The 27794-nt window shown below is 67.0% G+C and overlaps 5 protein-coding genes across 9 annotated transcripts; 3 read left to right on the forward strand and 2 right to left on the reverse strand.

Moving 5' to 3' along the window:
- The first annotated feature begins 2107 nt into the window (after positions 1 to 2107).
- EFNA3 (ephrin A3) lies at positions 2108 to 11295 on the forward strand. The gene is made up of 5 exons (XM_005532279.2): positions 2108 to 2297; positions 9277 to 9566; positions 10105 to 10170; positions 10322 to 10399; positions 10536 to 11295. The coding sequence occupies exons 1-5, from the start codon at positions 2185 to 2187 to the stop codon at positions 10655 to 10657; spliced, it is 669 nt and encodes a 222-aa protein (XP_005532336.1). The 5' UTR covers positions 2108 to 2184; the 3' UTR covers positions 10658 to 11295.
- Positions 11296 to 15660: 4365 nt separating this feature from the next.
- On the forward strand, positions 15661 to 18847 carry EFNA1 (ephrin A1). Its single transcript, XM_005532357.3, has 5 exons — positions 15661 to 15783; positions 17007 to 17302; positions 17402 to 17467; positions 17725 to 17775; positions 18089 to 18847. The coding sequence occupies exons 1-5, from the start codon at positions 15683 to 15685 to the stop codon at positions 18205 to 18207; spliced, it is 633 nt and encodes a 210-aa protein (XP_005532414.1). The 5' UTR covers positions 15661 to 15682; the 3' UTR covers positions 18208 to 18847.
- Positions 18848 to 19812: 965 nt separating this feature from the next.
- Positions 19813 to 22107, forward strand: SLC50A1 (solute carrier family 50 member 1). 5 transcript variants are annotated; one of them, XM_005532356.3, is made up of 6 exons: positions 19813 to 19932; positions 20541 to 20618; positions 20719 to 20842; positions 20916 to 21074; positions 21140 to 21259; positions 21699 to 22107. In XM_005532356.3, the coding sequence occupies exons 1-6, from the start codon at positions 19868 to 19870 to the stop codon at positions 21798 to 21800; spliced, it is 648 nt and encodes a 215-aa protein (XP_005532413.1). In that variant the 5' UTR covers positions 19813 to 19867; the 3' UTR covers positions 21801 to 22107. The 5 variants fall into 5 exon arrangements, with proteins under 5 accessions (XP_005532413.1, XP_014116327.1, XP_014116329.1 ...); XM_014260852.2 differs by having other exon boundaries at positions 21140 to 21249; XM_014260854.2 differs by having other exon boundaries at positions 20934 to 21074.
- A 2339-nt stretch (positions 22108 to 24446) lies between these two features.
- DPM3 (dolichyl-phosphate mannosyltransferase subunit 3, regulatory) lies at positions 24447 to 25078 on the reverse strand. Its single transcript, XM_005532278.3, has 2 exons — positions 24983 to 25078; positions 24447 to 24756 (listed from the first exon to the last, which is right to left on the reverse strand). The coding sequence occupies exon 2, from the start codon at positions 24748 to 24750 to the stop codon at positions 24463 to 24465; it is 288 nt and encodes a 95-aa protein (XP_005532335.1). The 5' UTR covers positions 24751 to 24756; positions 24983 to 25078; the 3' UTR covers positions 24447 to 24462.
- Positions 25079 to 25687: 609 nt separating this feature from the next.
- On the reverse strand, positions 25688 to 27460 carry KRTCAP2 (keratinocyte associated protein 2). Its single transcript, XM_005532277.3, has 5 exons — positions 27335 to 27460; positions 26838 to 26992; positions 26497 to 26560; positions 26205 to 26271; positions 25688 to 25892 (listed from the first exon to the last, which is right to left on the reverse strand). The coding sequence occupies exons 1-5, from the start codon at positions 27336 to 27338 to the stop codon at positions 25772 to 25774; spliced, it is 411 nt and encodes a 136-aa protein (XP_005532334.1). The 5' UTR covers positions 27339 to 27460; the 3' UTR covers positions 25688 to 25771.
- Positions 27461 to 27794: the final 334 nt, after the last annotated feature.

Consider the following 27794-nt stretch of genomic DNA (forward strand, 5'->3'; position numbering starts at 1 on the left):
CAAGGCGTTTCCATGGTGGCAGCGCGGTGCTGTGGGTCCTCCCAGAGGTGTGCAGCACCCCGGGATGTCACCGCTGCTGCTGCCACCGCACCCCGGCACCTGAGTGCCCCAGCCCCTGCAGCCCCCCCAGCACTCCCCCTCTCCCACCCCCAGGCAGCCAGAGCCCTTTTCCACGTGTTGTGTTTTCTTCACTTCACTTCTTTGGATGAATAATTAATAGAGGCTTTTTTGGTCCTCCGGGCCCTTCCGCTGGCCCCCTCCCCCTACCCGGCAGGGCTCCGGCAGGGGCTTGGGCTCCCAGTGCCACCAGTATGGAAGGGGAATGGGGACACATCCCTGCCATGGGTATCACAGCACTGGGTCTCCCACAGTGCTGAGTGGGACCAAGGGCCCTGCCCATCACCATCTTTGTCCCCCTCCATGGACTGGGGCAGCATCCACATGACCAAAGGGACGATGAGAAGAAATGGGGTGGCTCTCCTCCCACACTGAGCTCCTCCCAAAACTCTGGGGAGCCAGGAGACCCCCCAAGACTCAGCACTGGGGCTCCTCCAGGGTGGCACCTGCCCAGGCCTGAGGGACACCAGGTACACCGGGGACTTGGGGACACGACATTTGGCACCCCATCACCCTGGCCATGCTCACCACGCCAGCGAGATATCTCCTGGCAGGAGCAGCTCAGGCCGGCTCAGCAAGCCCAGCCGCGGTTTTGGGAGCCTCCTGGTTCCATACACAGGCTCCTCAGGCTGCCAAAGCTCCAGGTGATGCGTGACGCCAGCACTGCTGGGGCAGAGGCTGCTGGGCCAGCACCGGTGCCGTGCACACGCTCGGTGCAGCCCCTGTGGGAGCTGGGGGTAAGCTGAGTGTGCCCGGTGAGTGTGCCCGGTGAGCCGTGCATGCCCGGTGAGCCCCGCATGCCCACTGAGCCCTGTGTGCCCAGTGAGTGTGCCCAGTGAGCAGTGTGTGCCCGGTGAGCTGCGTGTGCTGTGTGTGCCCGGTGAGTGTGCCCGGTGAGCAGTGTGTGCCCGGTGAGCTGCGTGTGCTGCGTGTGCCGTGCATGCCCGGTGAGCCCCGTGTGCCCAGTGAGCTGTGTGTGCTGTGTGTGCCGTGCGTGCCCGGTGAGGCCCGTGTGCCCAGTGAGCTGCGTGTGCTGTGTGCACCGTGTGTGCCCGCTGAGCCGCGTGTGCCCGCGCTGGTGCGAGCGTGCCCGTGTGTGCACACGTGTGCCAGGGTGCCGATCACCTGGCACTCGGCTCTGCCGGGCTGTGCTGCATGGCAGTTGCTAAGGGATCTTGCTGAGGATGGGCAGGGGGAGCTGGCACTCAGCTCAATCCCCACATGGGCAGGAGGGACCAGCACCCAGGGGAGCACCCACAGCCCCCGTGGCTCCCCCCAGGGACCTCCACCCCATGAACCTTTGGGGTGTGGGAAGAACAAGGGCCTGGGTGTGTGGGTGGGCACTTGGCCAAGTGCTGGCTCCTGAGGGAGGTAAGGGCAGGCGGCAGAGCCCGGCACTGTCTGAGTTCCTCGGTAGCCAGGCTATCCTGCTTCACGGGCACACACCCTCCCACCCACTCCTGTGCCTCCGGGGCGGCCAAACCCCTCTGCGAATACATGTGACCCCCGTGGCACTGGCAGCAGCAGCATAAGGACCCTCGGGGGTCCTGAGACCCCACCCACGGCACCCTCAGCAACACAGACCCACCGAGGCTGCTGCCCCAAGGCCCAGAGCTCCCAGCCAGGGACACCCCAATAGCGGTGGGTCCTGGCTCTGATGCCCCCACCCGTAGGTGTCCCAGGGAGATCCCAGCGGCACCTGATCCCGCTGGGGTAGGCATGGGTGCACCTACACGTGGGTCCCCCCACAGGGGTCCCAGTGACACCCCAATGTCAGCAGGAGCTCACACGGCTGCCCCCGCCCATGGGGGTCCTGGTGAGATCCCGGTGGCACCTCCTGGGACCCGGCCCCGGTGTCTCCACCCGCGGGGACCCGCCGCCCCAGCCTGGTGCCGAGCCGGTGCCGGGGCGGGCGGGCCTGGGGCGGCAGCGGGAGCGCGCGCGGGGGCGCGGCGGCGGCGGGCGCGCGCGGGGCGGAGCTGGGCGCCGGGGCCGCGGGGCGCGGGCGGCTCGGGCTCGGTTCTCCCTCCATTCCCCGGGATCGCGGCGGGCTCGGGCGGCGGCAGGATGGCGGCTGGGCTCCTGCCCCTGCTCCCGCTGCTGCTGCTGCTACCGGGCCGGGGGCCGCCGGGGGCCCTGGGCAACCGGCACGCCGTGCACTGGAACAGCTCCAACCCGCAGTGAGTGCGGGCGGGGGCGCCGGGACCCGCACCGGGAGGCGGGGGCGGCGGTGGGGGGGGTGTCCCCGGGGCCGCGCGGGGTGGGGGGTGCCGCCGGGAAGGCGGTGGCCGCACGGCGGGGATCGCGCTGAAGGGTGCGCTGGGGGCGGCGGGCGACACCGGGACTGCGGGACCTCCGGTGCCGGTCTCCTCGCGGCGCCCTCGTGCGGGCGGGGCTGCCGGGCCCCGTGTGCCGGTGCCCCCGGTGCCCCTCGCCCTGCCCGTGAGGGCGGAGATCGCTGCGGTGGGAGAGGGGCAGCCGCCCGGCCGGTTCGTGTCCCCGTGGCCGCGCTGCCGGGCGGGGCTCGGCGGCTCCCGGTGCGGGCGCGACGGGGTCGCGGGTACTGGGGGAAGAGCCCCCCCCGACAGCGCTGACCCACCGGGGCCAGAGGGAAGAGTCTGGCTCCCCCAGGCATCCGCCTCCCGGTGCGCCGGGGCGGGCAGGGGTCCCGCTCCCCCCGCCAGTCGCGCCCCCCGCATGTCTGGGTGCGGGAGCGGCACCGGCGGCGCGACGGAGGCGGGGGGGCCCGACAGGCGCCTGCCGCCCCCCACCGCCTCTGGCCGGCGGCAGTGGCACCCCTGGGGCGGCAGCGGTGGCTCCCGGGGCTGCGGGGGGTGAGAGCGGAGGGTGGGAGCGGCCACCGGGAGCAGAGCAGTCGGGGGTCGGTGGCCTTGGACGCTCAGCCCCTCCCTCACACCCTGCGCCGGGGCTGCCTCTGCCCTCGCCGGCGCACCCAGAGCTGAGAGCGGATGTGCCATGGGGACGGTCTGGGCTGGACCCTCCCGGGAACGGGGGCTGCGTGCTGTGGCGTGTCCGTGGACCCGTCCACGGGGGTCTGTGCCCGCTGCCATCGCCCACCTCTCCGTCCCTCGCTGCTGCGAGTGCCCAGGGGTGTGGCGGGGACATGCATCCAGCCAGAGCATCCTGTGGTGCCCATCGTTGCAGGGGCTCTCCTGGGCTCCCCCCATCCCACACCCCTTTGTGCAGGGTGGGAGCAGCCCCGGCAGCCCCCTCCCCTGCCATTGAGATTGTGTCGCCAGGCGGAAGCTCGGGCCCCATAAATCGTGCGTGTGTGCGACGTGCCGAGGCGCAGCACAATGGTGAGGTGCCGCTCTCGCCCCGCCGCGCTCGGCATCCCCCTGCACCCCCCTGCTCTGGCCGGACCCCCCTTCACCCCCAGCCTCGTCCCCACACCGTGACATTGCCACGACGCTGGCGGGTGTGACCAACCCCACCCTCGTGTCTCCGTGACTGAGGGTCCCCACCCCATCACCACCGTGACCTGCCGCTGCCCCGGCACCCCTCGAGGGACGGGGCGGAGGGGGGGCCGGCAGTGCCCATGCCAAGGCGGGGGTGTCGCAGCCAGATGCCCGCACCCCCTGCGCAAGCGTGTCTGGCGCGGCCGCGAGCGTCCGGCTCAGGGCATGGGCGGCGCGGTGGGGGCGGCTGCGGCAGAGCCGTGTCCCAGGGACTCCGGAGCTGATATTTATTGTTAGGCAGTGCGGCAGCTCGGACGCAATTATAGCCGCACGGCAAAGTGTCTGGATTAGATAAATTATGGGGGGAATTAGGCTCCCTGGGCCGCAGCCTGCAAATCCCAGCAACCCTGCTGCAAGTGCAGCCATAAACAAGCCCAGCGTGGCCCTGCGGGGCTGTGGCCACTCCTTGGGGGCTGCGCCAGGCACCCCAAAAATTTAGTGTCTCCTGCTGTGCTACCCTGTTGCTGCCCTCAGTGGGATGACAGGACAAGGGGCAAACCCAGGGAGCAGCCCATGGAGGCCACTGTGGTCCTGATGGTGCTTTAGGAAGCAGGGGGCTGGTGGCAGCTCAGCCCCTTGGCCACGCAAGGAATGGCCAAGCACCACCAAGCAGGCAGAGCACCCCTCATGCCGTGTGTTGGCAAAGCCCAGGGGAGGTGTGAAGGTGGGATCCTCAGATCCTGCTGCTGTTCAGCCTGGTTGTTGGTCCAGCTGTGCATTCCATCCGTCTGTCCCATCACCTCCACTGGCGGCAGCCAGCAAGCCCTGGGGGTGTGGGATGACCCTGCCCTCCACTACCCGTTCCTGCCAGGAATAGGCCTGGTGGCATGGGACAAAGGTGCAGGACAGTCATATCCATCCAGCACTAGCTTTTGGAGGGGGTTGTGACCCTGGGATGACCCATTAAGCAGGGTCAGGGGTCCCTGGAGTGTCCCCAGACAAGCTGGGCCCTGGCATGCTGGGGGCTACATCCCTGCTGAGTGTCCCAGATGCCAAGATGGGGACAGCAATTTGTCCCTGTTCATGGACACAGATGTGGCCAGCACTCCCAACACTGCTGCACCCCAAGAAGCACCCCAGAGCAGGTTGGGGTGTACCACACTGTGCCACTGACACCAGTGTGGGGCCTGAGGAGGCTCATACTGAGGGCATTGAGAGCGGGGGGTGCTGTGAGATGGGGGTACACAGGGTGCGAGGGCCTGGCTGTGCTGTGGGGGTCAGAGCCCACCTGTGTGCAGAGAGGGTCTGGCACTCTGTGCAGGCACCCAGCTCATGCAGCTCCCCCCAGCACTGGAACTGCCACCACACTCACCTCTTGGAGGTGGCTTTTATCTGGCCGAGGCTGTGGCGCAGGCAGCGAGGGCTGGAGTGGGCTCTGGAGAGGGCTGGAGTGAGCTCTGGAAAGCCTCAGTGTGGAGCAGGCTCGCTGGGGAGCATCTCACACAGGAGAGGAACCACAGCCCTGCAGAGCAGGTCTGGAGGGGCCCAGGCTCCTCTGCAGCAGCCAGAGCTCAACACCAGGGCTGTGCCTGGCTGGATCCCCCATCCTATCCACTGGCACCCGCAGGGCTGAGGACGGAGTCACAGCAAGAGGGACCGGCAGGTCTGGGGACATCCAGCAGGAGGTGCCGCGGGGTGCGGAGCAGTTACGCCCAAACGGGGGCATTTCTGTGCCTGCTTATGGAGCTGAATGTAGGGACAGTGCCGACACCACCACCCTTGGCATCCCTAGGCTGGCTGGGGGGGCTCAAGCAGTCCCCCACCCCATGGATCTACCCCCCAGGCTGGTTCCCAGAGCGCTCAGAAACCCCAGCCGTGCAGGGGTGCTCGCTGCGGCTGTGGCAGGAGCGGGTGCCCATGGGCAGAGCGTGCCATGCCCCGTGAGTCACGGCGCTGGGCGGCACCGAGCCCCGGCAGCACGGACCGTGTTCCCGTGGGAGAAGCGGCCACGGTGTCGGGGTGCAACAGGGCCGGGGCCACCTGCTCCTGCCCGGGCTGGTAATTGAGTCACCGGTTGCAGATTGATGGTTTAATTAAAACCCAATTAAAAACCTCATTGATCTTGTTAGCAACACGGGAAGGTGCCGGCTTTAGCTGGGATTACAGGGATTGTATGGCCGTCGATAGTGACGGGGGTGTTGGGGGCACCTGTAGGGTGGTGCTGGAGTCCCGGGGTGTCTGGGGAGAGCTGTACCCCTCACCCCGCTCCCTCCACGTGGGGAGCAGCCCCTGCCTCCCCCCACCCCCCTCCCGGAGCCCCAATTCCCCACGCAGGGAGGTGGCCCCGGGGACACCGTGTGCCGGCGGTGCCGTGTGCCCGCGCCTTGCGGCTGCGCCAGGCGAGGCCGGGGGGGCTGTGCTGTGGCTCGGTGCCACCCGTGTGCGTGGGCCGAGTCGCAGGCGCTGTCTGCCGAGCCAGCGCGCGTGTGCGTGGCCGTCTGGGCGCCGTGACTGTGCAGCGCTGGCTGCGTGGGGAGCGCTGCCACGGGGGGGCCGCGCTCAGCCCCCCCATCTCCCCCGCGGCGGAGCTGTCTGTCGGTCTGTCCGTCCCTCTGCCCATCGGGGTGCACCGGCCGCAGCGGTCGATGCGCCTTCGCCTCTCGCTGTGGTGCGGGGTGACGGGAAGGGGACTCGTAAATCAATGGCACTTTTTTGTTCCCTGGGTGATGGATGGGCCCCGGATGCGCCAAAAGGACGAAGCTGCTGGAGCCAAACAAAGAGCCTGGCTGTGCCGGGGGCTGTCCAGTGCTGGGGGGCACCGTGCTGTCACCACATCGAGGACACTCCGCATTGCCACCGGTACCACCAATGCGAGGTGCTGAGCCCAGCTCTGGCCCTGCCGCCCTCCAGGCCTCTCCAGCACCGCGGCAATGAGTCTCCACAGCCTGGGGGTCCAGGCAGGGGTCTGGTCCCCACCGTGCCACTGCCGCCGGGGCGTGCTGCAGTGCACCAGGCGCTCCCCAGCAGTGTGGGAGCCAGCGTGCAGCACACAGCTCGGATTTATGGCAGCAGATGGGAGCGGAGCGGCCGCCCGGCTCACCGCTGGCTGCCGTGTGCCAGGTAGCCAGGGTCCCACCAGGGTCCCACCAGGGTCCCTCCGGTGGGCGCTGAGCCCGGGGCCGGTGCTGCCAGGGGACATCCATCTGCCCAGCATGACAGGCTGCTGGAAGGTACCACTGCCTCGCCAAGCCCTGCTCTACAAACGCAGTCGTGCAGAAGTGATGTTGCCCGTTCTCCTCCCGCACTTAACCCTTCGGGCACTGCCAGAGCCCACCATCCCCACCGGCCATGCCATGGCTGCCGGGGTCTGGGATATTGAGGGCCCATCCGAGCCCAGGCTGCTGGTGCTTCCCAATAACTGTGGAGTTGGCAAGGATCAGGCAGCCCATGGCTGCTCTGGGATGCATGATGGTGAGAAAGGAGGCAGAATCCCTCTCTCAGTGTTTGTTCCTGCCCTTCCACCCCAAACCAGGGCCCACAGGCTGCCTGGATGGTGCTGTCAGCAGATCTTGGAGCACTTGGGCCATTGCACTGAGGGAGCTGTTGGATTTGGGGGTATCTAGCTGCATGAGGTGTTGCTCTGCAGTGACTGTGCAGGAGCCAAGCGTGGCAGGGCCACGTTGTTGTGGCCAAAGCTGCTACTGGGGTCGCCTGGATGTGCCTCGGGCTGTGGTGGCCCTGTGGCTCTCCCCATGTGGGGCCATTCCCCAACCCCTCCCAGTTTATGATGATGCCTGTGGGTTCCCGGCATGCTGTGGCAGCTGGCAATGCCCGTGGGATTCACTACCACACCACCTGGGGCTCCTGTACCCTGCCATGGGTGCTGGTGTCCCCCAGCCCAGGGGAGACTTTGGTGCCTCGTTAGTGAGGCTGTTTATCAGCAGCCACACTTCTTAATGAGCCACGGCTTAACGAGCCCCAGCATGGGGTCCCAGGGGACTGTGCCTCAGCGCTGGGTGCCACAAGGGAATGGGGGTTCCCGCTCCTCAGCACCCCGTGACAGACTCGTGACACTTCCTCCAGTCCCGCTGTCCCATGGCACAGTCACAGCCCGGCCGTGGGGAGCCCCAGCTGCCGGTGCCTGCCCGGGTGTGGGGCAGCTGCTATTGGGGTACGCCGGCGTCCCAGCTCTGCGTCCCGCGTGGAGTTAATTGCAATTTTCTCCTTGGGGCCATCTCTTTAATAACAAGCCTTTTTCTCCCCCCGCCCCCCTTCCCACCACATCAAAGGGGAAAGATGAAAGGTCCCGGCGCCCGCTCAGCAAGGGTGGCTGCCTCAGCACCTTCCCGGCGGAGCAGTTGCCGGCGGGTGCCGGGATGGGCTGCGGAATAGCGGCTGCGCAGCGAGGGAGGGGCCGCGTGAGGCTGCGTTCCCTGTCCCACGGCTAATGAGCTCTGCCGTCAGCCCCCCATCCCTGTCGCCCCCCGGTGCCGGAGTCGGCGCTTCTTGAGCCCCCTTTGCCGCCCGACACCGGGTCCCGCTATGGTTCGGTGTCCGGCGCTCGGCTCCGGGTGCCGCGGGCGCTGGCGGAGCGCCGGGGCTCCTCAAACAGCGCCGGGGGCGATGGTGCAGGGTGGGGCGTCTGCACACGCAGCCCTGCCCGCTGCCTGCCCAGCCCTGCCGGGGACACCCGGGGAGCCTCTCGGCTCCGGGAGGGGCGGCGGGGCTCCCCCTCCCCAAGGCCGAGGGGACGCGGAGCGATGCTTTGGGGGCTCGCGGTCCGGGGTTTGCCCTGAGAGGTGGGAAAAGGGCCGTGATCCGGAGCGATGCGCCGTGAGCTGGAGCTCCACAGGGGAGCTGGGCCGTGTGCCGGGATGCTGCGGTCCGTGTGCTGCGGGATGCGGGCCAGGGACCCCCGAGGCAGCGCTGAAGCGGGAGGCGGAGCACGGTCCGGTCAGGGTCCGGTGCCGAGCCAGCTCCGGGTGGTAATTAATTGGCAGGAGCAGCGGGTCAGCACGGCGGCGAGGATTACCGCGGCCGGGATTTCCGTCGGGCGCGGATTAGGAGCCGGCGGAGCCTCTCCTGAGTGGATCTGAGGGGATTGCTGCTCCTAATCAATGTAAATGAGGCTCCCCCAGGGCCACCCTTTATGGCATTAACGAACTAACGGGATTAGCCAGAGCAGGGTGAGAAATCCTGGCTCCGAGCTGCGGCGCGTGCCAGGGCCGCGGTGGGCGGCAGCGGTGGGTCGGCTCCAGGCTGCTGGAAATGGGGAATGCCAGGGAATGCCAGGGAATGCCGGGGTCCCTCGCACACCCACGGACTGTGTCCCGTGGAGACTCTGATGCCCTTCTGGGTCTGTCTGTCCATCGTCTCCTCTTTGAGGCTGTTGGCACGTTCCCGACAGACCCAGAAGCACCGGCTCGTATGCTCGTGCTCTCGCCCATGCCCCCTGTGTGTGTGGATTGGCGCCCGTCCCCAGCAGTGCCTGTCCCCGCCGGGCCAGCCGTGCCCTCCCGCACGGTGATTCTGCGCCACGGGTACGTGAGGCTCAGGTCGTGCAGGGGTCCTACCGTATCCCGCTCCAGACAGAGACTGAACAGAGGGAATCTCCGTTCCCAGAGTTCCAGCCTTCGCTGCAACCTGCCCCTTGTCCAGCCTCGGGGTCCCCTTGGAGGACGGGAACCCTGGGGAGGTGCCGGGCGTGTCCCTGACCTCCCGGCCCTTCTTTCCCTTGCAGCCTGCGGCGGGAGGGCTACACGGTGCAGGTGAATGTCAACGACTACCTGGACATCTACTGCCCGCACTACAACGCCTCGGTGCCCGAGCACCGGCTGGAGCAGTACGTGCTGTACATGGTGAACGCGGAGGGGTACCGCACCTGCAACACCAGCCAGGGCTTCAAGCGCTGGGAGTGCAACCGGCCCCACGCACCCCACAGCCCCATCAAGTTCTCAGAGAAGTTCCAGCGCTACAGCGCCTTCTCACTGGGCTACGAGTTCCGTGCGGGGCAGGAGTACTACTACATATGTACGTGGGGCGCCGCGGCGGGTCCCCCCAAGCCCCTGATGGGTCCCCCCCACCCAGCTGGGCCCCTCTGCATCCCCAGGAAGGACCCCCTTGGCTGGTTCCCCCTCAGAGTGGGCACCTGGAGCTCTGGGAGGGGTTGAAGGAGCGAGGGAGCAGGGGGGTTACATGATGAGGGGAACAGATAGGGATGTGGAGAAAGGTGGGGGTGTGGATGGGGGTGCCAGTGCATGATGGGGCGCTGGGGAATGATGATGGAGGATGCAGGATCAGGGTTCAGGGGCTGCTGCTGCTGCTGCAGGATTGCAGTGTTGGTGCCAGGTGCCAGTGCCGGGTTGAGATGCTGGGGCTGATGGTTCAGGGCCGGGGTGCTGGTAACAGGGCATTGCTGCAGGATTTGGGGTGCTGCTGCATTCCCCCAGCCCAGAGTGCTCCCCTGGGCAGGACCAGACCTCGCTCTGCCCAGACCCACCAAGCCTCGGGGTGCCTGGGGTTGGGGTCTCTGCCATGGATTCCCTCTCAGCACGCTCTTTCCTTGCAGCCACGCCGACACACAACCACCGCCGGGCCTGCCTGAAGATGAAGGTGTTTGTCTGCTGCGCCTCCAGTAAGTACCCCCGTGCCCATCCCGGGGGCTGTGGGCAAGCGGGGGCGCCGAGGCTGGCCGGTGGACCCCCCATCCCTCCTGGGGGGTCGGGGGGTGCTGCGGTGTAGGGCATCCAGGGAGCGTGACCCCCATCCCCTCTCTCCCTCCACAGCGTCGCACGCCGGGGAGAAGCTGGCGCCCACCCTGCCCCAGTTCACCCTGCGGCCCGAGGTGAAGATCGAGGACCTGGGTGAGTCAGGCACAGCCCCCGGCCCCGCAGCGCCGTGTCCCCGCCCCGCGCCGCAGCCCCTGGGGCAGCCCCCGCTAAGGGGTGGGGGTTCGGGGCCGCCCCGCTGCCCTCCTCACCCTCTCGCTCCTCCCCACAGAAAACTTCAACCCGGAGATGCCGAAGCTGGAGAAGAGCATCAGCGGCACCAGCCCCAAGCGGGAACACTTGCCCCTGGCCGTGGCCGCCGCGCTCTTCCTCATGACTCTGTTGGCCTCGTAGCTCCCGGTGCCCGCGGGGCCCCGGCCAGCGCCGCTCTGCCGAGTGCGGCCCCCCCGACCTGCTGAGAGCCAGCGGGGACCCACCGCGACACCGCCACCCCCTGCCCGGAGAGCCGCCCGCAGAGCTGCCCCGCGGGGCAGGGAGCACGGCACGCACCGATCCGGCTGGACTCGCCTCCCATCCCGCCAGCGGATGCGGCCACGTCCGCAGGGATGCGGCTGAGCGAGCTGCGCCTCCCACCGACACCGGCCCGGGCCGCGGGGTCCTGCCCGCAGCCGCCCCGGTGCCCCGTGGTGCCCCGTGGCTGGGGGGGAGCCCGATGAGAGCAGGGACCCCCGGGGCCGGGCAGTCTGTACATACCCATATAGATCTATACATACTGTACAGAGAGCGACTACAGAGATATATCTATACTGTACCATAGGCAGCGGCGCCGGCCCCGGGCTGGCTTGTACATAGTCGAACGTGTTGGATTTTCCTCGTCTTCTGTGAAGACCTGACCTATGCAAACGCACAGACACTTTTTGGGGAAAAACAAAACAAAACATTCTCGATCTTTTTTTCAAGTGCTTTGGCTGGTGATTTTCATATTCTGCTCTTAGTCTATAAAAAAAATAATAAAAGGATAAAAAAAGGGATCCATGTCACGGTGGCGTGCAGCACTCCCCGCCCTCGGAGGGGCTCAGGCCCTCCCGGGGGGGCTCCGGCCGGGACAGGCGTTCAGGAGAGGGCTGACCTGCACCGTGCCGCCCGCCTTGCCAGGCACGACAGCTCCAGCCTCTGGCAAGGGGATGCGGGGCGCTCCCCACGGCTGGCTCTGCTCCCCACCGACCCCCCAGCGCCGACAGGGAGCGACTGGCAGGGACTTCCCACAGGAATGCAGCGTGGACAGCAGGAGCGCTTGAAGGTAAGGGCAGCGCGGGGGGGCCTTGGCTCGCAGCCCTGGGGGTGCTGGGGGGCGTTTAGGAGCAGCGGGGGCATGAGGGCCTTCCTTGCCATCCTCAGCAGCTGCACAGGGTGAGCAGACACGGAGCGCTGGCAACCCCATGGGAACTCCGGCATCACCCCCTGGCGCGTCTGGCTCTGCCGGGCATGCCGGCTCCTGCCTGTTTTGGGGGGATCTGGCACACGCCGGCGGCTCCTGCAGGATGGGGGACGCCGTCATCTCCCCCCCAGTGCCTCCAGCCAAGGGGATGTGGGGCTGTGCCTAGGGATGGGATCACACCTAAAGGAGGCTGTTCCTGTGGCACCCAGACCCCCACAGACCCCACAGCCACAGGCGAGCAGCCGTGGGCTCCTGACCCTGCACTCTGCTGGGCTGGGCTGGGGACCCAGTGCCCCCAGGGAGGGGCAGCCACTCTCCCCAAAGAGCAGCAAGGGCTGAGGGGCTTCGGCCCCGCTCCCGGTGTGGATTCCTGGGGAAGGGGGTCCTCACAGCCCCGGAGAGCAGGGCAGCCGCTCTCCCCCACCCAGCAGGCACTGCTGGGCGGCGGCTGGGTGTCCCGCCGGCCCGGGCTTGTCCGGGTGCGGGAAGAGCCGACGAACCCGTCAGACGGGTTCTGGGAGCCCTCCCAGCAGGCGCCGGGTTCCCCGCGTCCCCCCCTCGAGCTCTGACAGGCCTGGACCGACATGGGGCTGAGGTCTCTGCCATGGACCCCCGGGAGGGGTCTTGAAGTGCTGCTGACAGCTCTCTGCTGACCCAGGGCAAGGTGGGCATGGTGTGACTGGGGCAGCAGCACCGCCAGTGCCAAGGGCCATATCCAGCCATGTGCTGATTGCCAGGGACTGGCCACAGCAGCTGTCCCAGTGTGGCACCATGCTGGTGGCACGTGGCACAGTGAGCATCACACAGCTTAGGTGGCCAGTGCCCTGGGGGGGTGCAAGAACTGGAGTCATTGCCCTGGCACAGAGAGCTCTGCCTGCAGGATCCCTCCTGCCACTTGCCTTGACCCTGGCACTGCTGCTTGTGCCTGCCTGGCACTACCGATGGCTCAGTGGGCACCGGCCACCGGGCTCAGGTCTGCTTCATGCCCTAGGACTGAGCACAGTGGGACAACCCACAGCCACCAGGAGTCTTCTGGGGTGCTGATAAAGGGGATTCCCAGGCCCAGCCGGCCCAAGTCAAGTGGGGGCCCTTGTGCTGAGGTTTGGGTGCCCCTTGGGTATTTTGGGGTTTCACAGCCTTGGCAGCAGATCCAGGTAGGAGATATGTGCTGGGAGCAGCCATGTGGCATGAGGCTCTGCCTCACCACAGGGCAGCTCCCCTGCCCAGTCAGGGCTCTCTGGCCACAGGCATGAGCTCTTGGCACAGCTGGACAGCCCTGGGGCTGCGGCTCTGCCCCCACCAGGCTGGCACCAGGCCATGCCTACCTGCCAGGCTGCACGCAGCTGGCACTGCACGTCACCGCGGCCTTCGCTCCCGGCCACAAACTGGACGGCTCCTCTTCCTCCCCCAGCCTCGCACAGGTGACGTCAGCCCAGCCAGGGGCCGGGGCACTCCCGGGTGTCCCCAGCCAAGAAACCATAAACACTTTGTCACGAGTTCCACGGCCTCTGGCCTGCCCCACACGGAGCACCAGCGATGTTTACAGCACGAAACGGCTTCACCTTTGTCCCGCCGTCATGGGCGCAATCACAGCCCATTGTCACCAGCTCCCAGGTCCCATGGCCATGACCATGTGCGCCATGTGTGCACCACCACTGGCACTCCCAGTGCCGCTGTGGGTACTCACCCACCCTACCCGGGGTGCTGCCCACCCTGTGCTCCACTGTTGTGTCCCAAGGGAGGTAATGGGGCACCTCTAGCCCCAGCTTGTCCCTCAGACTGTCCCCAGCAGGGGACATGAGCTTGTCTTTCCACTCCGCCAGTGCTCTGGGCCAGGCATGGTGGTGACACTGGTTCTTGGTGTGTCCACATGGCCTCACTCCCAGCCCCTTCCCCGTGTCCTGGTGGCTCTGTTACAGGGCTGGGCTCATAGTGGATGGGACAGGGGAGCCCCTTGGCCAACGGTGTTGGGTACCACATCCCAGCGCCACATCCAGCGTGGTGCCCCAGGAGGTTTTTATGCCCCTGGCAGGCCCAGCACAAGGCTCAAGCACCAGGGGCTGCCCAGCTCTCCCCACGTCACCACTCCCTGCCTTGGTTTCCCCAGGCACAGTTTGTCCCTGATGTGGAAGGGGCAGTACCAGGGCGATGCCGGGACCATGGGATTGGCTCCCACCACCCTCTGGCTGCACCCATCCCCGTGGCCTGCACGTGCCATGCTCCAGCTCTGGCATCCCAGGGGTGTTCCCAGGAGGTGCTCCCCTGTACAAGCCGCGGCAGCGCCGGCATCCCGGGAGCAGAGGCCTCGCACTGTCATTATGGATGATGTCAGGCCTGGCCACAACCAGGGAGGATGAGAGCAAAGCAGCCAGTCCCCCTCCCTGGGAGCGAGGGTGTGGGGAGAGAGGCTGGGATGCAGGTGGGATGTGGGGCACTCAGCCCCACGGCCTGGGCCCATAGGATGCCTTGGCTGCGGGAGCCACAGGCGCTCTCGGGTTGCGGTGCCGGCGCCTGCCGGAGACCCTGCCGCGTGCCAGGGGAGCGCTCCGCGCCCGCTGCGGCACAGGGCATGCAACATTACCCACAATCAATGGATCATTATGGAATAAACAAGAGGAAAGTTGTTTTGCAAATGCGGCTGAGTTATCGCTTCACAACACGCGGCGAAGCGTCGCGCGCCGTCCGGGACACGGATGGATCCGTGTCAGAGCAAATGGGAGCCGACAGCGAGGCACCGCGCTCCCGCCAGGCAGTGGCAGCGTGCCCACTGTGCCCACCCCGGCTCTGCACCCACAGCCGCCTGTCCTGCACCTACAGCTCCAAATCCTGCACCCACAGCCCCCAGTGTGCACCCACAGACCCCTGTGTTCACCTACAGCCCCCCATCCTGCACCCACAGCCCCCCATCCTGCACCTACAGCTCCACATCCTGCACCCACAGCACCTCAGTGTGCACCCACAGCCCCCCAGTGTGCACCCACAGCCCCTCAGTGTGCACCCACAGCCCCCAGTGTGCACCCACAGCCCCCCAGTGTGCACCCACAGCCACCCATCCTGCACTCACACCCCCCCATCCTGCACCCACAGCCCCCCATCCTGCACTCACAGCCCCCCATCCTGCACCCACAGCCCCCCATCCTGCACCCACAGCCACCCATCCTGCACCCACAGCCCCCCAGTGTGCACCCACAGCCCCCCATCCTGCACCCACAGCCCCCATCCTACACTCTCAATCAGACCTCCCAGTAAGAAGGGTTCACTGTTCCCTGGGCCCCCGAGGTCACTCTGTGGGGATCAGCCCGGGCTGCACCCCAGTGATGTGACCCCAGGCAGGACCCGTGTGTGTGTTTGGGGGGGGTGTGGGGTGTGTGTGTGTGTGTGTGTGTGATCCCTACGTGCTGTGGGGCACTTGTGGGGCCGCCCCTGCTCTGTGCCGGTGCCGTGGGGGGGGATGGTGTGTATGTGTGGGGTGTCGAGGTGGGGAGCACCTGGAGCTCGGGGGGAGGGTGTTGAGTGGGGGTGCTGTGAGGGGAGTGTGTCCCCCAGCCCGGTCCCGGTGTGTGTGTGGGGGTGTGTTTGTGTCCCCCAGCACGGTCCCGGTGTGCGGGGGGGTGTGTTTGTGTCCCCCAGCACGGTCCCGGTGTGTGTGTGGGGGTGTGTTTGTGTCCCCCAGCACGGTCCCGGTGTGCGGGGGGGTGTGTTTGTGTCTCGGCTAGCGCCGGTTTCGGTAGGGAGGGTTTGCATCCCCCTGCCCGGTGCCGGTCCCGGGGTCCCCGCCGGTGCCGGTCCCGGTGTGGGGGTGGTTTGCGTGGCCCCGATCGATACCGGTGGGGGTGTGTCGTGTGTGTGTCGTGCCCCCCGCCCCGTCCCGTGTGTTGTTGTGCGAGCGCGGGGCGGTGGCGGAGGCGGAGCGGCGGCGGGGCCGTACTTAAGCGGGGGCGGGCAAGGGGCCGCCCGTGGAGCGCAGCACCCGCGGAGCGATGGGGCGGCCGGGGGTGCCCCTGGCCCTGCTGGGGCTGGGGCTGTGCTGGGCGGCGGCGGCTGAGCGGCACACGGTGTTCTGGAACAGCTCCAACCCTCGGTGAGTGACCCCCGCCTCCCACCGGCACCCCCCCGCAAACGCGCACCGGGCCCGGCACCGGCCGCTCCGGGGGCGCGGGCGGGGCCGCTCCGCCCCCCCGCGGGCCTTGTGCGGGGCGAGGTGGCGGGGCCGGTGGGGAGCTCGATGCGGGGCCGGTGGGGCCGTGCGGGGGGCGGCGGGGCTGGTCCAGGTGCGCCCGGGGGGGCCTTTCCGTTCCCAGGGCCGTGCGAAGGGGCCGCTTCCTTCCCGCGGGGGGGCGCGGCGCCAGCCCCGGCGCCGGGCCCCGGGGCCGTGTTGACAAACACCGGGCAGGATGTGCGGGGGGGTAGACCTGGATCGAGCCCCCACTCCCCGCTCACCGGCCGCCGAGGCTGCGGGGTGACCCCATCTCAAGCAACAGCCCCACAGGCTCTAGGGGTGCCCCCCGGCCGGAGCCCTGACTCCCCCTGGTTGTAGAGGTGCTCCCCCAGGGCATGACCTCTCTCTCAGGCTCTAGGAGCGTCCCCCTTGGCTTTCGGGGAGCCCCCCTCATTCTCCAGACCCCCGGGCTGTGGGGGTGCCCCACACTTAGGCACCCGTGGGGAGACGTGGGGCTTCCTCTCCTTCCCTGGGCGAAGTCCCTCCCCAAGTTTTGGGGGTTCTCCCCCCTCCCAAGACGGTGTCCCCCACGAGTGTAGGACTCCCCAGACTGTAGGGCTATGTCCTCTGTGTTCCCTCCCAGGGTTTGGGGAGCAGGGGGTGCCCCCGTGGGTGGCTGTGCCCTCTCGAGGCAACCACAGCCGGCTAGGTGGGGACCCCGTGGAGGCCCCCAGCGTGCCCCCCCCGGGTGGGGTGTGGGGCGCAGCTGGAGCCGGGCTGGCTGCCCCACGGCGAGAGCCGCGACGCCTCCTGCTCCGGCAGCGCTGGGCCGGGCAGGGTGCGGGCAGGGTGCGCGTCCCAGCGGGTCCCCTCCCTGCTCCCCGGCTCTTGGGAAGTGCTGGGAAGTGGGGTGCGCTCACCACTCACTGCCGGGGGGCCAAGCCGGAGGGAGAGTGAAGTGGGGGTTGCCCTTTCAAAGCTATTCCGGGTGCTGCAAGACTCATCACAGGGAAGGGTGGACCCAAGGGTGCCCCCACCCAGCGCTGCCGTGGGCTGGGTGCCGGCCCCACTGCGTGTGGGGGATTTGGGGGTGAAAGTAAGGCCCCTAACCCTGAGTAAACCCCCTGCCCACCCTCCTGCCACAGGTTTCTGTGGAGTGACTACACGGTGGAGGTTCGTCTCAATGACTACCTGGACATTATCTGCCCCCACTACGAGGAGGGCAGCGTGGACCCCCGGGCCATGGAGCGCTACACCCTGTACCTGGTGGAGCTCGAGGAGTACCAGGCCTGCAAGCCCCGCTCCAAGGAGCAGATCCGCTGGGAATGCGACAAGCCCAGCGCCCTGCACGGCCCCGAGAAGTTCTCGGAGAAATTCCAGCGCTTCACTCCCTTCACGCTGGGCAAAGAGTTCAGGGAGGGGCACAGCTACTACTACATCTGTGAGTGCGGGGGGGCCGCGGAGGGCGGCTCTGAGGTGCTGCAGGGAATCGCCATCGGACTCCCCCCAAACCCTACCTAACCTGCTTCTCCCTTCGCAGCCAAGCCCATCCACCACCACGGTGAAGCCTGCCTGAAGCTGAAGGTGACGGTGACAGGCAAAGGCAGTGAGTATCAGCACCCCCTCAGGGCCCCCCCCGCGTCCCCTCCTTCCCGCTCGCGGCGCCGGTGCCCAGCGTGGCCTTGGCCGCGGCTGAGTCACGGCCTGGCCGTGGCCTCTGGCCAGCCCCGGGTGTGGGCACGCGCGGCTCGGCCGGGAAGGTGTTGGTGGCGGGGAAAGGGGGGCAGCCCACAGTGAAACAGGATTTTTGGGAAGGTTGGGGTGCTGCTCTTCCTTGGCATGACCCCCCTGTTTCCTCCGCAGCTCCGGCACCACCTGCCCCGGCCTCGACACAGAAGGGGAGGATCCAGGCAGGTGTGTTGGGGGCTGTGGGTTGGGGCCGAGCCAGCTTCCCTTCCCGAGGGATGGGGTGTTCTTGGGGGCACCAGGCTGAGCCCAGCTGCCTTCCCTGGGGGGGACCAAGGCAGGCTCAGGTGGCCTGAACGCAGCCACCCTCATGGTGGGACAGGGGTTTGTCAGGGGCGCTGGGCTAAGCTCATCTGCCCCTCCTGGGGGGCTCTGAGGTACCAAGGCTGGTGGCAACCCTGTGCAGGGGTGATGTGCTGCTGTCTGGGGGTATGGTTTATCTTCTGGGGTTGCTGATGGCTCCTCTCTTCCCCCCCCCCAGATGATGCAGCCGCACACGTGCTGAGGAGTGTGGGGCAGAACTCAGCCATGCGCAGCAGCAGCCGCCCCTTCACCTTCATCAGCCTCCTCCTGCCCCTCTTGGTGCCGCAGGGGCTCTGAGCTGCCCCACGTGCCTGGACCCACCGAGGCTGAGGCCACTGGAGACCTCTGTGGTCCCAGCACATCTGCCCCAGGTGCCCTGCCCTGCGCACATCTGGGCGAGGAAAGGATTCGTCAGTATTACAGGGCTGGAAGGCCCAAAGCCACAGAGCAATTGGGGCCTTCAGGCTTCCCTGGCCCTTCCAGGATGGTCCTGGCAGCCAGAGGCTGAGCGGGAGCCTGGAGCTGGAGGGGCTGAAGTGCCCCAGACTGGAGAGGGGCAGGGGGCTGGCACCCCTGCCCCGCAGCTGAGCTCGCCCACCACCTTCGGGGTTTTCCCCATGGTGGGCTTGAACTGGAACGTGTCCTGCTGGCGGGGACATGGGGGTGGCCAGGTGACACCGGTGCAGGGGGCTGCTTACCCCCAGTGTCAGTGGTCAGGGAGGACAGACAGGCTGGAGATGCCCCGCAGCCAGGGGAGCGGGGTTATCAGGAACATCCCACTCCTCACTGTGCTGCACCCCTACCCCATCCTTCATCCCCTGGCCCTTCCCCATCCCTCCCCTCCGCTGGGTGCCGGAGGGGCCCCCAGCTCCCCCTTTGTACAGCTTTCTAACACGGGACTTTTTATACCATTGTCGGGAATAAATAACCAAAACCATGCTGAGCTCCTGAGACCTCCCCCACCCTCCTGGGCCAGGCTCTCCTGGCCCCTGTGGGGGGTTGGGCTGGTTAATTAATTAATTGGCTGTTTGCACGGGGCTGTTAAGTGGCGAAGTGCCACAGTGGCTGGCACTGTCCCCAGCTTTATCTGGTGACACAAAGGCCTGTGCGAGGGCGGGGCCCCCCTCCCTCTTCACCTTCCAGGTGGGGGGCAGCAACTCCTGGGTCAAACCCCACTGGAGTGGGACAGACTCCATGGGATGGGACACCCCCAGCGGGGGTGAGGAGGGGCCTGAGCCGGAGCCCCTGGGGCTGGGTAGGGGACACAGCCTGGCTGCACCCCAGGGACCCCCGAGGTGTGGGTGCAGGGAGCTGGGATCACAGGCCTTTGAGGCTCCTGGAATTGGGAACCCCAAGGAGTGAGAGTCCTGGAGAGGTGAGATCTTGGGGTACTGGGGTCACAGGGATGGATAACACCCGAATGTGGGATGCTAGAGATGGAGGATCAGGGAGAAGACACAGGGATGAGTGACCCCCAGGATGTGCGTGGGCACCCTGGGACAGCGGGGCCACAGGGCCTTGAAGCCCGTGGAAATGCAGATCCCAGGGATGCACAATCCTGGGGAATTGTCACAGGGATGTGTGACTCTTGGAGGAGGCGTGGGTGGCTTCGCAGGAGTGTGCGGTCCCCGGGCTGTTTAATCTGGACCGTGGGGTTGACCCTGGGGACGGCAGGACACGAGGCCCCCGCCGCTGCGGACCCCCAGACCTGGAGGGGAGCACTCAACACACGGGACCTATGGGGTGCAGCACCCCCCCAAACCGGCCCCGGTGCCCGCGGGGCGGTCACGGCGGTGCCGGTGCTGCTCCCCCCGGCCGGAGCTGGATCCCCGCCGCCCCTCCCCGGCCGGTGCGCGGAGCCGGTCCCTCCCCGGTAGTGCGTCCCGCCCCGCTCCGCTCCGCCCCGCCGCGGGCAGCACCGGCCCCGCCGCGCTCCCGCCGCTGCCCGGGCTCCGGCATGGTCCTGTCGGTGCTCGCCGGGGTCTGCCTGGCCGCCACCCTCGCCATGTTCGCCACCGGCCTGTGAGCGATCGGCGGCGGCCCCGGGCGGGGGCGGCGGGGAGCGCAGCGGGGCCGGCTCGGGGGGGCACTGAGGGCCGGGGGGCGTTGGGGAGGACCCCGGGGACGGTTTTGGGGTGCAGTGGGGGCCTTGGGGGGGGGGGTTGGGGGTGCTGTGGGGCCCGTGGGGGAGGAGGGGGCTATCAGGGCCCCCGGGCCCGGTTTGGGGGGCAGTGTGGGGACTGGTGGGAGGCTTGGGGCAGTGTGGGGACTGGTGGGAGGCTTGGGGATGCAATAGTCAGAGCAACGGAGGCATTCTGGGGCTGCGGTGGAGGCCATGGAGGGGCCTTTGCGGGTAAAATCGGGAAGGTGTCAGAGCCAGCCTGGGGATGCAGTGGTGGCCATAGGGGTGCAGTGGGGAGGGCATCGGGCTCAGTTTGGGGGTGCAGTGGGCCGTGGATGACTGGTGCAGAAGGATTGGGGGTGCGATGGGGATGGCGCTGAGTCCCATTTGGGGGATGCAGGGGGAGGAGAGTGGAGGGGTGCAGTGCCTGCTGGCTGCAGAGATTGGAGCCTCCCCACCCCAGCACTGCCCAGCACCCAGGAGGCTGCTGCCCTCTACATCCCCCCAGGTCTGACCTGCGCCAGATGTTGGCCACCAAGAGTGTGGAGAACATCCAGTTCCTGCCCTTCCTCACCACTGATGCCAAGTACAGCGGGGTGGGGCCCTGAGGAGGGGGGTCACATACATTTGAGGGGCAGGGGGGATCCCCCAGGCTGCAGCCAAGTGCCTGTGCCATGTCCCTGCAGCAACCTGAGCTGGTTGGGCTATGGCTGCCTGAAGGGGGACGGGACAGTGATCACCGTCAACGCCATCGGGGCAGTTCTGCAGACCCTCTACATCCTGGTGTATCTCTACTACAGCCCTGCCAAGGTGGGGCAGGGGCCTGGGGCGATGGGGAGGATGGGGGACCCTCACCCTGACATCTCCCTGCTGTCCCTCCCAGCGCCCTGTGCTGCTGCAGGTCCTGCTGCTCCTGGCTTTGGTGGTCACTGGCTACGGCTACTTCACCATCCTGGTTGACACAGGGACACGCCTGACACACCTGGGGCTCTTCTGCAGCATTTTCACCATCACCATGTACCTCTCACCGCTGGCTGACCTGGTGTGTGGGGCTCGGCAGAGCTGGGGCTTGCCAGCCCGGGCCCTGCCTGACATTTGCTCCTGCAGGCCAAGGTTGTCCGGAGCAAGTCGACGCGGTGCCTGTCCTTTCCCCTGACCGTCACCACCCTTGTGGCCTCCAGCAGCTGGACACTCTATGGCCTGCAGCTCCATGATCCGTACATCACAGTGGGTTGGGGTGGTGGAACACCAAGGGGTGTCATCCCATCCCACTCTATCCCATCTCATCGTGCCCCATCCCCATCCCACCCTGGCCTGCTTCATCCGCATTCCACCCTTCTCCATCTCATTCTGTTGTGATCCCCTCCTGCCCCATTTCACCCCATCCCATTCCTATCTCACCCCACCCCCATCTCATCCTATTCCATCCCCATCGCATTCCACTCCATCCTATCCAATCCCACCCCATTCCCCTCTTCATGGCTCAGCTGAACACTTGGCTTGGGGCCGGCCCTGTTCAGCACCGCATGTGTCACCCAGCCAAGGGTGACAAGGCTCAGCATGATGACTATTGATTTTAATTAATTAGCTGGGATGGGGCCAATAAACCTCCCCCAGCACCACAGGGGGAGGGGTACATCCACCCTCCCCCCATGTCCTCCTGCAGGTCCCCAATGTGCCAGGGATCGTCACCAGCCTCGTGCGGTTCTGGCTCTTCCAGCGGTACAGGCCAGAGCAGGACAAGACCTACAGCCCCCTGCCTGCCTGAGAGGCCCCCTAAGGAGCACCCCAACTCTGGCCTGGGCTGGCCCCACTGCTGAGCACCAAGTGCCACCACCGTCCCCTTGGCCATTCCCAGTGGGACACCAGGAAGGACCTCCAGCCCTGCATCCTTCAGCAAAGGCCCTGGAGCTCTCAGAAATCCATTTGGGGTGCCATAAGCTCCTCAAATCCCAGGGTGGGTGGATAGGTTTCCATGCCTGTGGCCCTGCCTGGCACCGGGATGGGGTTTCCAGGCGTCCAGGTGTCGCTTTTGTATGGATTCAAGTGCCTTTTAATAAATCAGAGACTTCCCAGTGCCTGCTTCTTGTACCTCCCTCCTGGTGCTGCTGCAGAGGATGGTCCAGCTCTTGGCCCTACAGCTGCTCAGGAGCTCCTTGTGGCCCTACAGGGGCTGCTTGTGGTGGGGGCTCATCCTGCCACATCCTGGGCTCTGGCAAACCCTCACCAGCTATCAGCCCTGGTGTTGGCTGGGTTGGGGCCACGAAGGGAAGACAGCGCTGCTCTGACCCTCCCTGAGCTACGGGAGCCACCCATCACAACGTGGGGGTAAAAGTGTGGAACTGACAAGCAGCCATCATGCCAGGAACTGGGAATCGATGGGAATCCTTGCTAAACCCCTGTGGATCGACTGGGCCTGGATCAAGCATCGATCCTACGTCGATTAACCAATTAACAGCGATCTGGAATGAAGATATCAGGCTGGTGCCTCAATGGAGGGACAGGAGGGGCAGCAGACACTGGAGCCTTGCAGAAAGAGACCCCCACCCTATGCAGGACACCCCCAGGATGAAGAAGCCTCATCCCACACTCTGGCCAGATGACACTGTTGGGATGAAGGATACGGTGCCAAGGATGCTGGCAGGAGCTGTGCTGAACCTCTGCTGCTTGTGCACACCTCACACACCCTGGAAAAATCCATATAGTGGGACAGAGCTGAGCACAGTGCCGAGGGAAGGAGGACGAGCTCCCGGCGTGCTCTGTCTTGCCCCTGTGGATCCAGGGCTCCCCATACCTGCTCCGGCTGCTCCTGGGACTTGGCCCAGCGGGGAGGAGCCCCCTGCTCCCCTCCAGCAGCGGGAGCAGTTCCCAGCCTGGCCCCACAGCCTCGGGAAAGGACAGCTTTCTCCACTGACACACCTTGGCTGCCAACCGGTCGCTCCAGCTGCCCCGTGCCGGGAGCGGCCGTGACGTGGCCCCTTGTGCCAGGCCGGAGGCAGCTCCCGGATGTTTCCATGCAGGGAGGAGCTGCCACCAGGCTGCTGCCACATGGGCTGGGAGTAGCTCCTGATGGCCATGAGTAGAGGCCCTGGATTGCCCTGAGTAGCCCCTGGATGACCACAAGTAGCCCCTTGAAAGCCATGAGTAGCCACTGAATGGCCATGAGTAGAGGCTCTGGATTGCCATGAGAAGCCTACACAGGGTCACGGGTTGCTCACAGACAGCTGTGAGTAGCCCCTAGATGACCACAAGTAGCCCCTGCTGGTCCTGAGTAGCTCACAGAGGACTGTCAGTAGCCCCTGATGGCCATGTGTAGCCCCTGGATGGCCACAAGGAGCCCCCTGGTTGGCTGTCAGTAGCCCCTGAGGGTCACAAGTAGCCCTGGGATGCGGCCGGATTGCCATGGTAGCCGCTGCATGACCACAAGTAGCCACTGGATGGATACATGTAGCCCCTTTGAATGATCACAAGAAGCCCATGGTTGGCTGTGAGGAGCCTCTGATGACCCTGAGTAGCCCACAGAAGGCTGTCAGTAGCCCCCATAGCACTGCTGTCCTTGTGCCGTAGTCCTGACCCCACCAAGGCCCCACGTGGCCAAATCCAGGGCAATGTCACCCCCCAGCCAGCCGTGTGCCAGCGAGTGCTGGCAGCTTCCCACCCTACTCCCACCAGCCTTTGCTGCTCAGGAAACACCTAATTAGCTGCTCCTGCTAATTAACCCGAGTCCTCCCTCCCGCTCCCAACTGCTCCTTTCTGCAGAGGACACACAGCTGCTAATTAAAATCCCAAAGTCCTTTGGCTGGAGGAGCTGGCGGCTGCCAGGGCAGCAGGTTCCTGCACACGGGGTCAGAGAGCAGAAATGGGGGTCCCCAGGAGCGGACCCCTCCCCAGACAGAGCCCCCCACCCTTCCCTCTTCCCAGTGAAGCCCAGTGTGGTGCTGGGGGTGGGCAGAGGAGTCGGGGGAGCTCCCCTAGAGCTGCCGGGCTTGAGGCGGGGACACCACGCCGCAATTTAAAGGTTGTGTCGCCCACCCCACCCTGCCAGTCCCTCTCCTCCTTCCCGGGAACCCGGCCAGCGGGACGGGATGAGGCTCCTCCAGCTCCCACCTGCCGGGGTGAGCCACATCTGAGCCGGGAATGCTCCGGGCCACGGCCCGGTCCCGCATCCGACTCCAGAGCCAAGTTGCAGGGAGCGCAGCGAGGGACAGGCAGGGCAGGACCGGCTGTGGGGGGGTTTCACTGCAGCCCCTCAGAGAACTGGGAGAACTGGGTCTGCATGGAGACCCTGCCCCACACAGAACCCCCCAAGCAAACCCTCCCCGCACACCGCTGAGAGCCGAGCGATTCCCCCGGGGAGCTTCCAGCAGCACCCGGAGCCCCCCGCCCGTCCCGGGGCCACAGAACAGCACGGGCAGCAGCGTCCCCGCTCTTTATTGCGGTCCGAGGCGCAGCCCCCGCCGCCGCAGGTCGGCCCGCGCCGCCCTGATGTGCTCCTGCAGCTCGGCCGCCGCCTCCTCGCAGTCGTTGAAGGTGGCCAGGCGGTAGCCCACGGTGGCCAGGGAGTAGCAGCCGAAGGCCACGAGCAGGTAGACGGGCAGTGGCAGCAGCGCCTGGCGGAGCGGGGCCGGCGGCTGCAGCTGCGGCGGGGCCAGAGCCAGCGCGGCCCAGGCCGAGCCCAGCACGGCCAGTCCACACAGCCACTGTCCCAGCTTGGTCATGGCGGCCTGAGGGGAGAAGGAGAAAGAGTGGAAAAAGAGAAGAGGAAAAACGGGGAGTGGGGGACGCATGAGAGGAACAGAGGGGGAAAGGGGAAACGGGGAAAGAGAGGGAGAGAGGCAGAGAAAGGAGGCAAGGCCGAAGACGGACCGCCCCCAGTCTCCCCCGGGGCTTCCACCAGCCGGACCGAGGACCCCCTCCAGAAACCGGGTCCGGGGCCAGCCCCACCCCCACCTGGCTCGGTCCCGCTCCCGGTGCTGGTCCCGCTCCCCGCCCGGCGCTGCGGTGACGTAACGGCAGCGCCGCGCGCGTGGGCTGCCGGGAGCTGTAGTTCCACGGAGCGGTGCGCGCGGGCGCCCCCTGCGGGCGGGGCGCGGCACCACCGGGACCCCGCTGGGACCCCGGGTCCGGCCCCGCTCCCGGTGCCGCAGGAAGCGCCGGGCTTTGTCGGCCGAGGCCGCAGGAAGCATCTGGTTTCCTCCACGTCCGGCCGGAGGGGTGCCAGGGGCCCGGCGTGGGAGCGAGTCCTGCCTGCCCTCCCACGGGCGCAGGGACCGCGCCGTTCCCACCCCCCCGCAGCCGGGCAGCCCCGGTGACCCAGCCGGTGTCCTACGGAGGGCACACACGAGTCTGTGATACCCTGCCAAAACCCTGACCTGTGCCAGCACAGCGGTCTGGTGGCAGCTGGGGCCCTGAGCCACTGGGACCCCCACAACCCCCCTGCCCACTCCAGCCTGCTCCAGTCTTGGCTCCACTGGGATCTTCCTCCCTTGCAGGTCTGGGCAGACAAGATGCCAGCAGCACATCTTCTATCCTTGGCGATCCCCACCTTCCCTGGGCAACCCAGAACCTACCCCAGGCTCCAGGGCCACTTCCAGCCACACCGGCACAGAGCAGGGCCAGAAACTGGGCCAGGAGCTGGCAGAGGAGACAAGAAGCTACAAAGAAATGGCTTTATTGGGCAGGGGGCTGTCCTGGATTGGCCATAGGGAGAGGGCTGCCCCAGGAAGGGGCAGCAGGACATCAATTTCTCTTCCTGCCCTTGCCAACAGCTTTGGCAGGAGCAGCAATTGGCGCTGTGGACTGGTAGAGAGTGGAGGAAATCTTGTTGATGTAGTAGAGACCAACCATGGAAAAGATGAGGCTATGAGAGCAGAAGGGAAGAGGCTGCTCAGTTGCTGGGGGCAGGAACACGGCAGGGTCACCCCAACGGCTTCCCTGGGATCCCACTGCACTGCCCTTTGTAAACCAACACCTTGTCCCTGGGTCCCACCCCTCTGCCCTTCCTAAACCAACACTTTCCCCTTGGATCAAACTGTGCTGCTGCTCCCACCACCCCCCGAGGCTCCCTGGCAGTCCTGGCCCTGCCCAGCTTCCTGCCCCTCTCCCAGTGTCACCACGGTCCCTCGGGGTCCCCTTGGTGGCTCCCCACTCTCCAGTGCAGCTCTGGACGTACCAGGTGGTCACACAGACCCGGTGGATGAGGCCAGAGGCGAACAGAGCCAGCAAGAGGCAGGTGAGGACTGTGGAGAACCAGGAGACACACGGTGCTGCAGGGCTACCCCCCGGTGATGGGAGGGGGGCATGGCTGCAGCAGCATGATTTCCCCCAGGCCCACAAAAAGCTCAAGGGAAGCTGCCACAGCTCCAGGGCAGGGCTGGGACCATCCAGTGCCACTGCTGGAGCACCCCCAGCCCTTCAGACACCGATGTGTTCCTGTTCCCCTCCTGGGTTCCCACAACACTTACTCTCAGGGAATATCTTGGCCTGAAAGCCCTTGCCAAAGATGAGGTTCTCCAGGTTGTTGAAGGCCTGGTTGTGGGGTTAAGGGACAGAACAGGATCCCACCGTCCTCCCGAGCCTGCTCCCATCTCCCATCCTCTCTGCTCCAGCCCCACTCCTGGCCTTTAGACCTGCTCCTGTTCCCATCCCATGCCCCATTCCCAGCCTCTGGATCTGCTCCCAGCCCCTGACCCTGCTCCCCACCACCCCTTTGGCCCTTTTTCCAACCCCCTGATCCGGCACCCTGGTCCCACTCCCCCCCAGCCGCTCTCCCGTGCCCCGGTCCCGCTCCAGTCCCCGGGGATGCCGTGAGGGAGCAGACGAAGAGCGCAGAGCCCAGCAGCCCGCCCTGGATCGTGAGCCACTCGGTGGAGGCGAGCTGCCGGCTGTACATCTGCATCCCGGCGAACAGCAGCAGCGACAGCAGCGACGACAGCGCCAGGGACGTGCCCGTTCCTACGGCTGAGTCCCGGGGCCGACTCAGCACCGGGACCGAGGCCAGACCCGGGGCCTGAGCCCACCCTGCACCCACTTGGCCGTGCCCCCCATTCCAGCTGCCCCCCCGCTCTTGTTAACCCCGTTATCCCCGTGCTCCCAATACCGCTCTGCCCTGTTACACCTCCACTCCCCTCGTTCCCGTTAACCCCGTGCCCCCCTGCCCCGTTACCCCTCGCGCCCCCGGTATTCCCATTGCCACCCCTGTCCCCGCGCCCCCCCTTTCCCCCATTACTCCATTCCCCCGTCACCTCCCATTTTCCCACCGCCCCCCCGTTCCCCGTTCCCCCGCCCCCGTTCGCCCCTCACCCATGGTGCCCCCAGCCCGTCCCCCTCCGCTCCCGGTGCCGCCGTTCTGCGCCCGCGCACTGCGGCCGCGCGCCGCGGGGGCACGGCAGCAGCGCCGGGCTGCGTCACTGCGCGTGCGCGGGCGGCCCCGCCCCCCCCCGGGGCGCGCGCCCCCCCGGGGGGCCGGGACCGCCTCTGCGCGTCCCCGCGGCCCGGAGCGCCCTCTGGCGGCGGGGACGGGAACAGCGCGGGGACGGGACCTCCGGCACTGAGCCCGGCACCACCCCCGGGCCCACCGCCGTTACCGGTGTCATGCCCATCCTGCGCGCAGCCCACCCCAGGCGCCGCTCCCCGAGCGTCGCCCGTCGGGGGCTGCCCGGGGGTGCGGCGAGAACAGCCCCGCCATTACTCCCCCTCCCCCTCCGGTGCCGCCCCTCCGGTGCCTCTCTCCCCCTCCGGTGCCGCCCCTCCGGTGCCTCCA

This window comes from Pseudopodoces humilis, chromosome 31, assembly GCF_049639895.1.
Source record: "Pseudopodoces humilis isolate 2021_Gansu_Grassland_sample_001 chromosome 31, ASM4963989v1, whole genome shotgun sequence".
Classification (NCBI taxonomy): Eukaryota; Metazoa; Chordata; class Aves; order Passeriformes; family Paridae; genus Pseudopodoces; species Pseudopodoces humilis.

Excerpts from the sequence above, each read along its gene's own strand:
- SLC50A1 (XM_014260852.2), top strand. The coding sequence starts at position 19,868 with ATGGTCCTGTCGGTGCTCGCCGGGGTCTGCCTGGCCGCCACCCTCGCC. Across the intron at positions 20,619-20,718 it reads TTCCTCACCACTGATGCCAA|CAACCTGAGCTGGTTGGGCT; the intron begins GTACAGCGGGGT and ends ATGTCCCTGCAG. Across the intron at positions 21,250-21,698 it reads GGCCTGCAGCTCCATGATCC|GTCCCCAATGTGCCAGGGAT; the intron begins GTACATCACAGT and ends GTCCTCCTGCAG.
- EFNA1 (XM_005532357.3), top strand. The coding sequence starts at position 15,683 with ATGGGGCGGCCGGGGGTGCCCCTGGCCCTGCTGGGGCTGGGGCTGTGC. Across the intron at positions 15,784-17,006 it reads TGGAACAGCTCCAACCCTCG|GTTTCTGTGGAGTGACTACA; the intron begins GTGAGTGACCCC and ends CTCCTGCCACAG. Across the intron at positions 17,468-17,724 it reads GACGGTGACAGGCAAAGGCA|CTCCGGCACCACCTGCCCCG; the intron begins GTGAGTATCAGC and ends TTTCCTCCGCAG.
- KRTCAP2 (XM_005532277.3), bottom strand. Across the intron at positions 26,561-26,837 it reads TCTTCGTCTGCTCCCTCACG|GCCTTCAACAACCTGGAGAA; the intron begins GCATCCCCGGGG and ends CCCCACAACCAG. Across the intron at positions 25,893-26,204 it reads CGGGTCTGTGTGACCACCTG|CCTCATCTTTTCCATGGTTG; the intron begins GTACGTCCAGAG and ends CTGCTCTCATAG.
- EFNA3 (XM_005532279.2), top strand. The coding sequence starts at position 2,185 with ATGGCGGCTGGGCTCCTGCCCCTGCTCCCGCTGCTGCTGCTGCTACCG. Across the intron at positions 10,171-10,321 it reads GTTTGTCTGCTGCGCCTCCA|CGTCGCACGCCGGGGAGAAG; the intron begins GTAAGTACCCCC and ends CTCCCTCCACAG. Across the intron at positions 10,400-10,535 it reads GGTGAAGATCGAGGACCTGG|AAAACTTCAACCCGGAGATG; the intron begins GTGAGTCAGGCA and ends TCCTCCCCACAG.
- DPM3 (XM_005532278.3), bottom strand. The coding sequence starts at position 24,750 with ATGACCAAGCTGGGACAGTGGCTGTGTGGACTGGCCGTGCTGGGCTCG.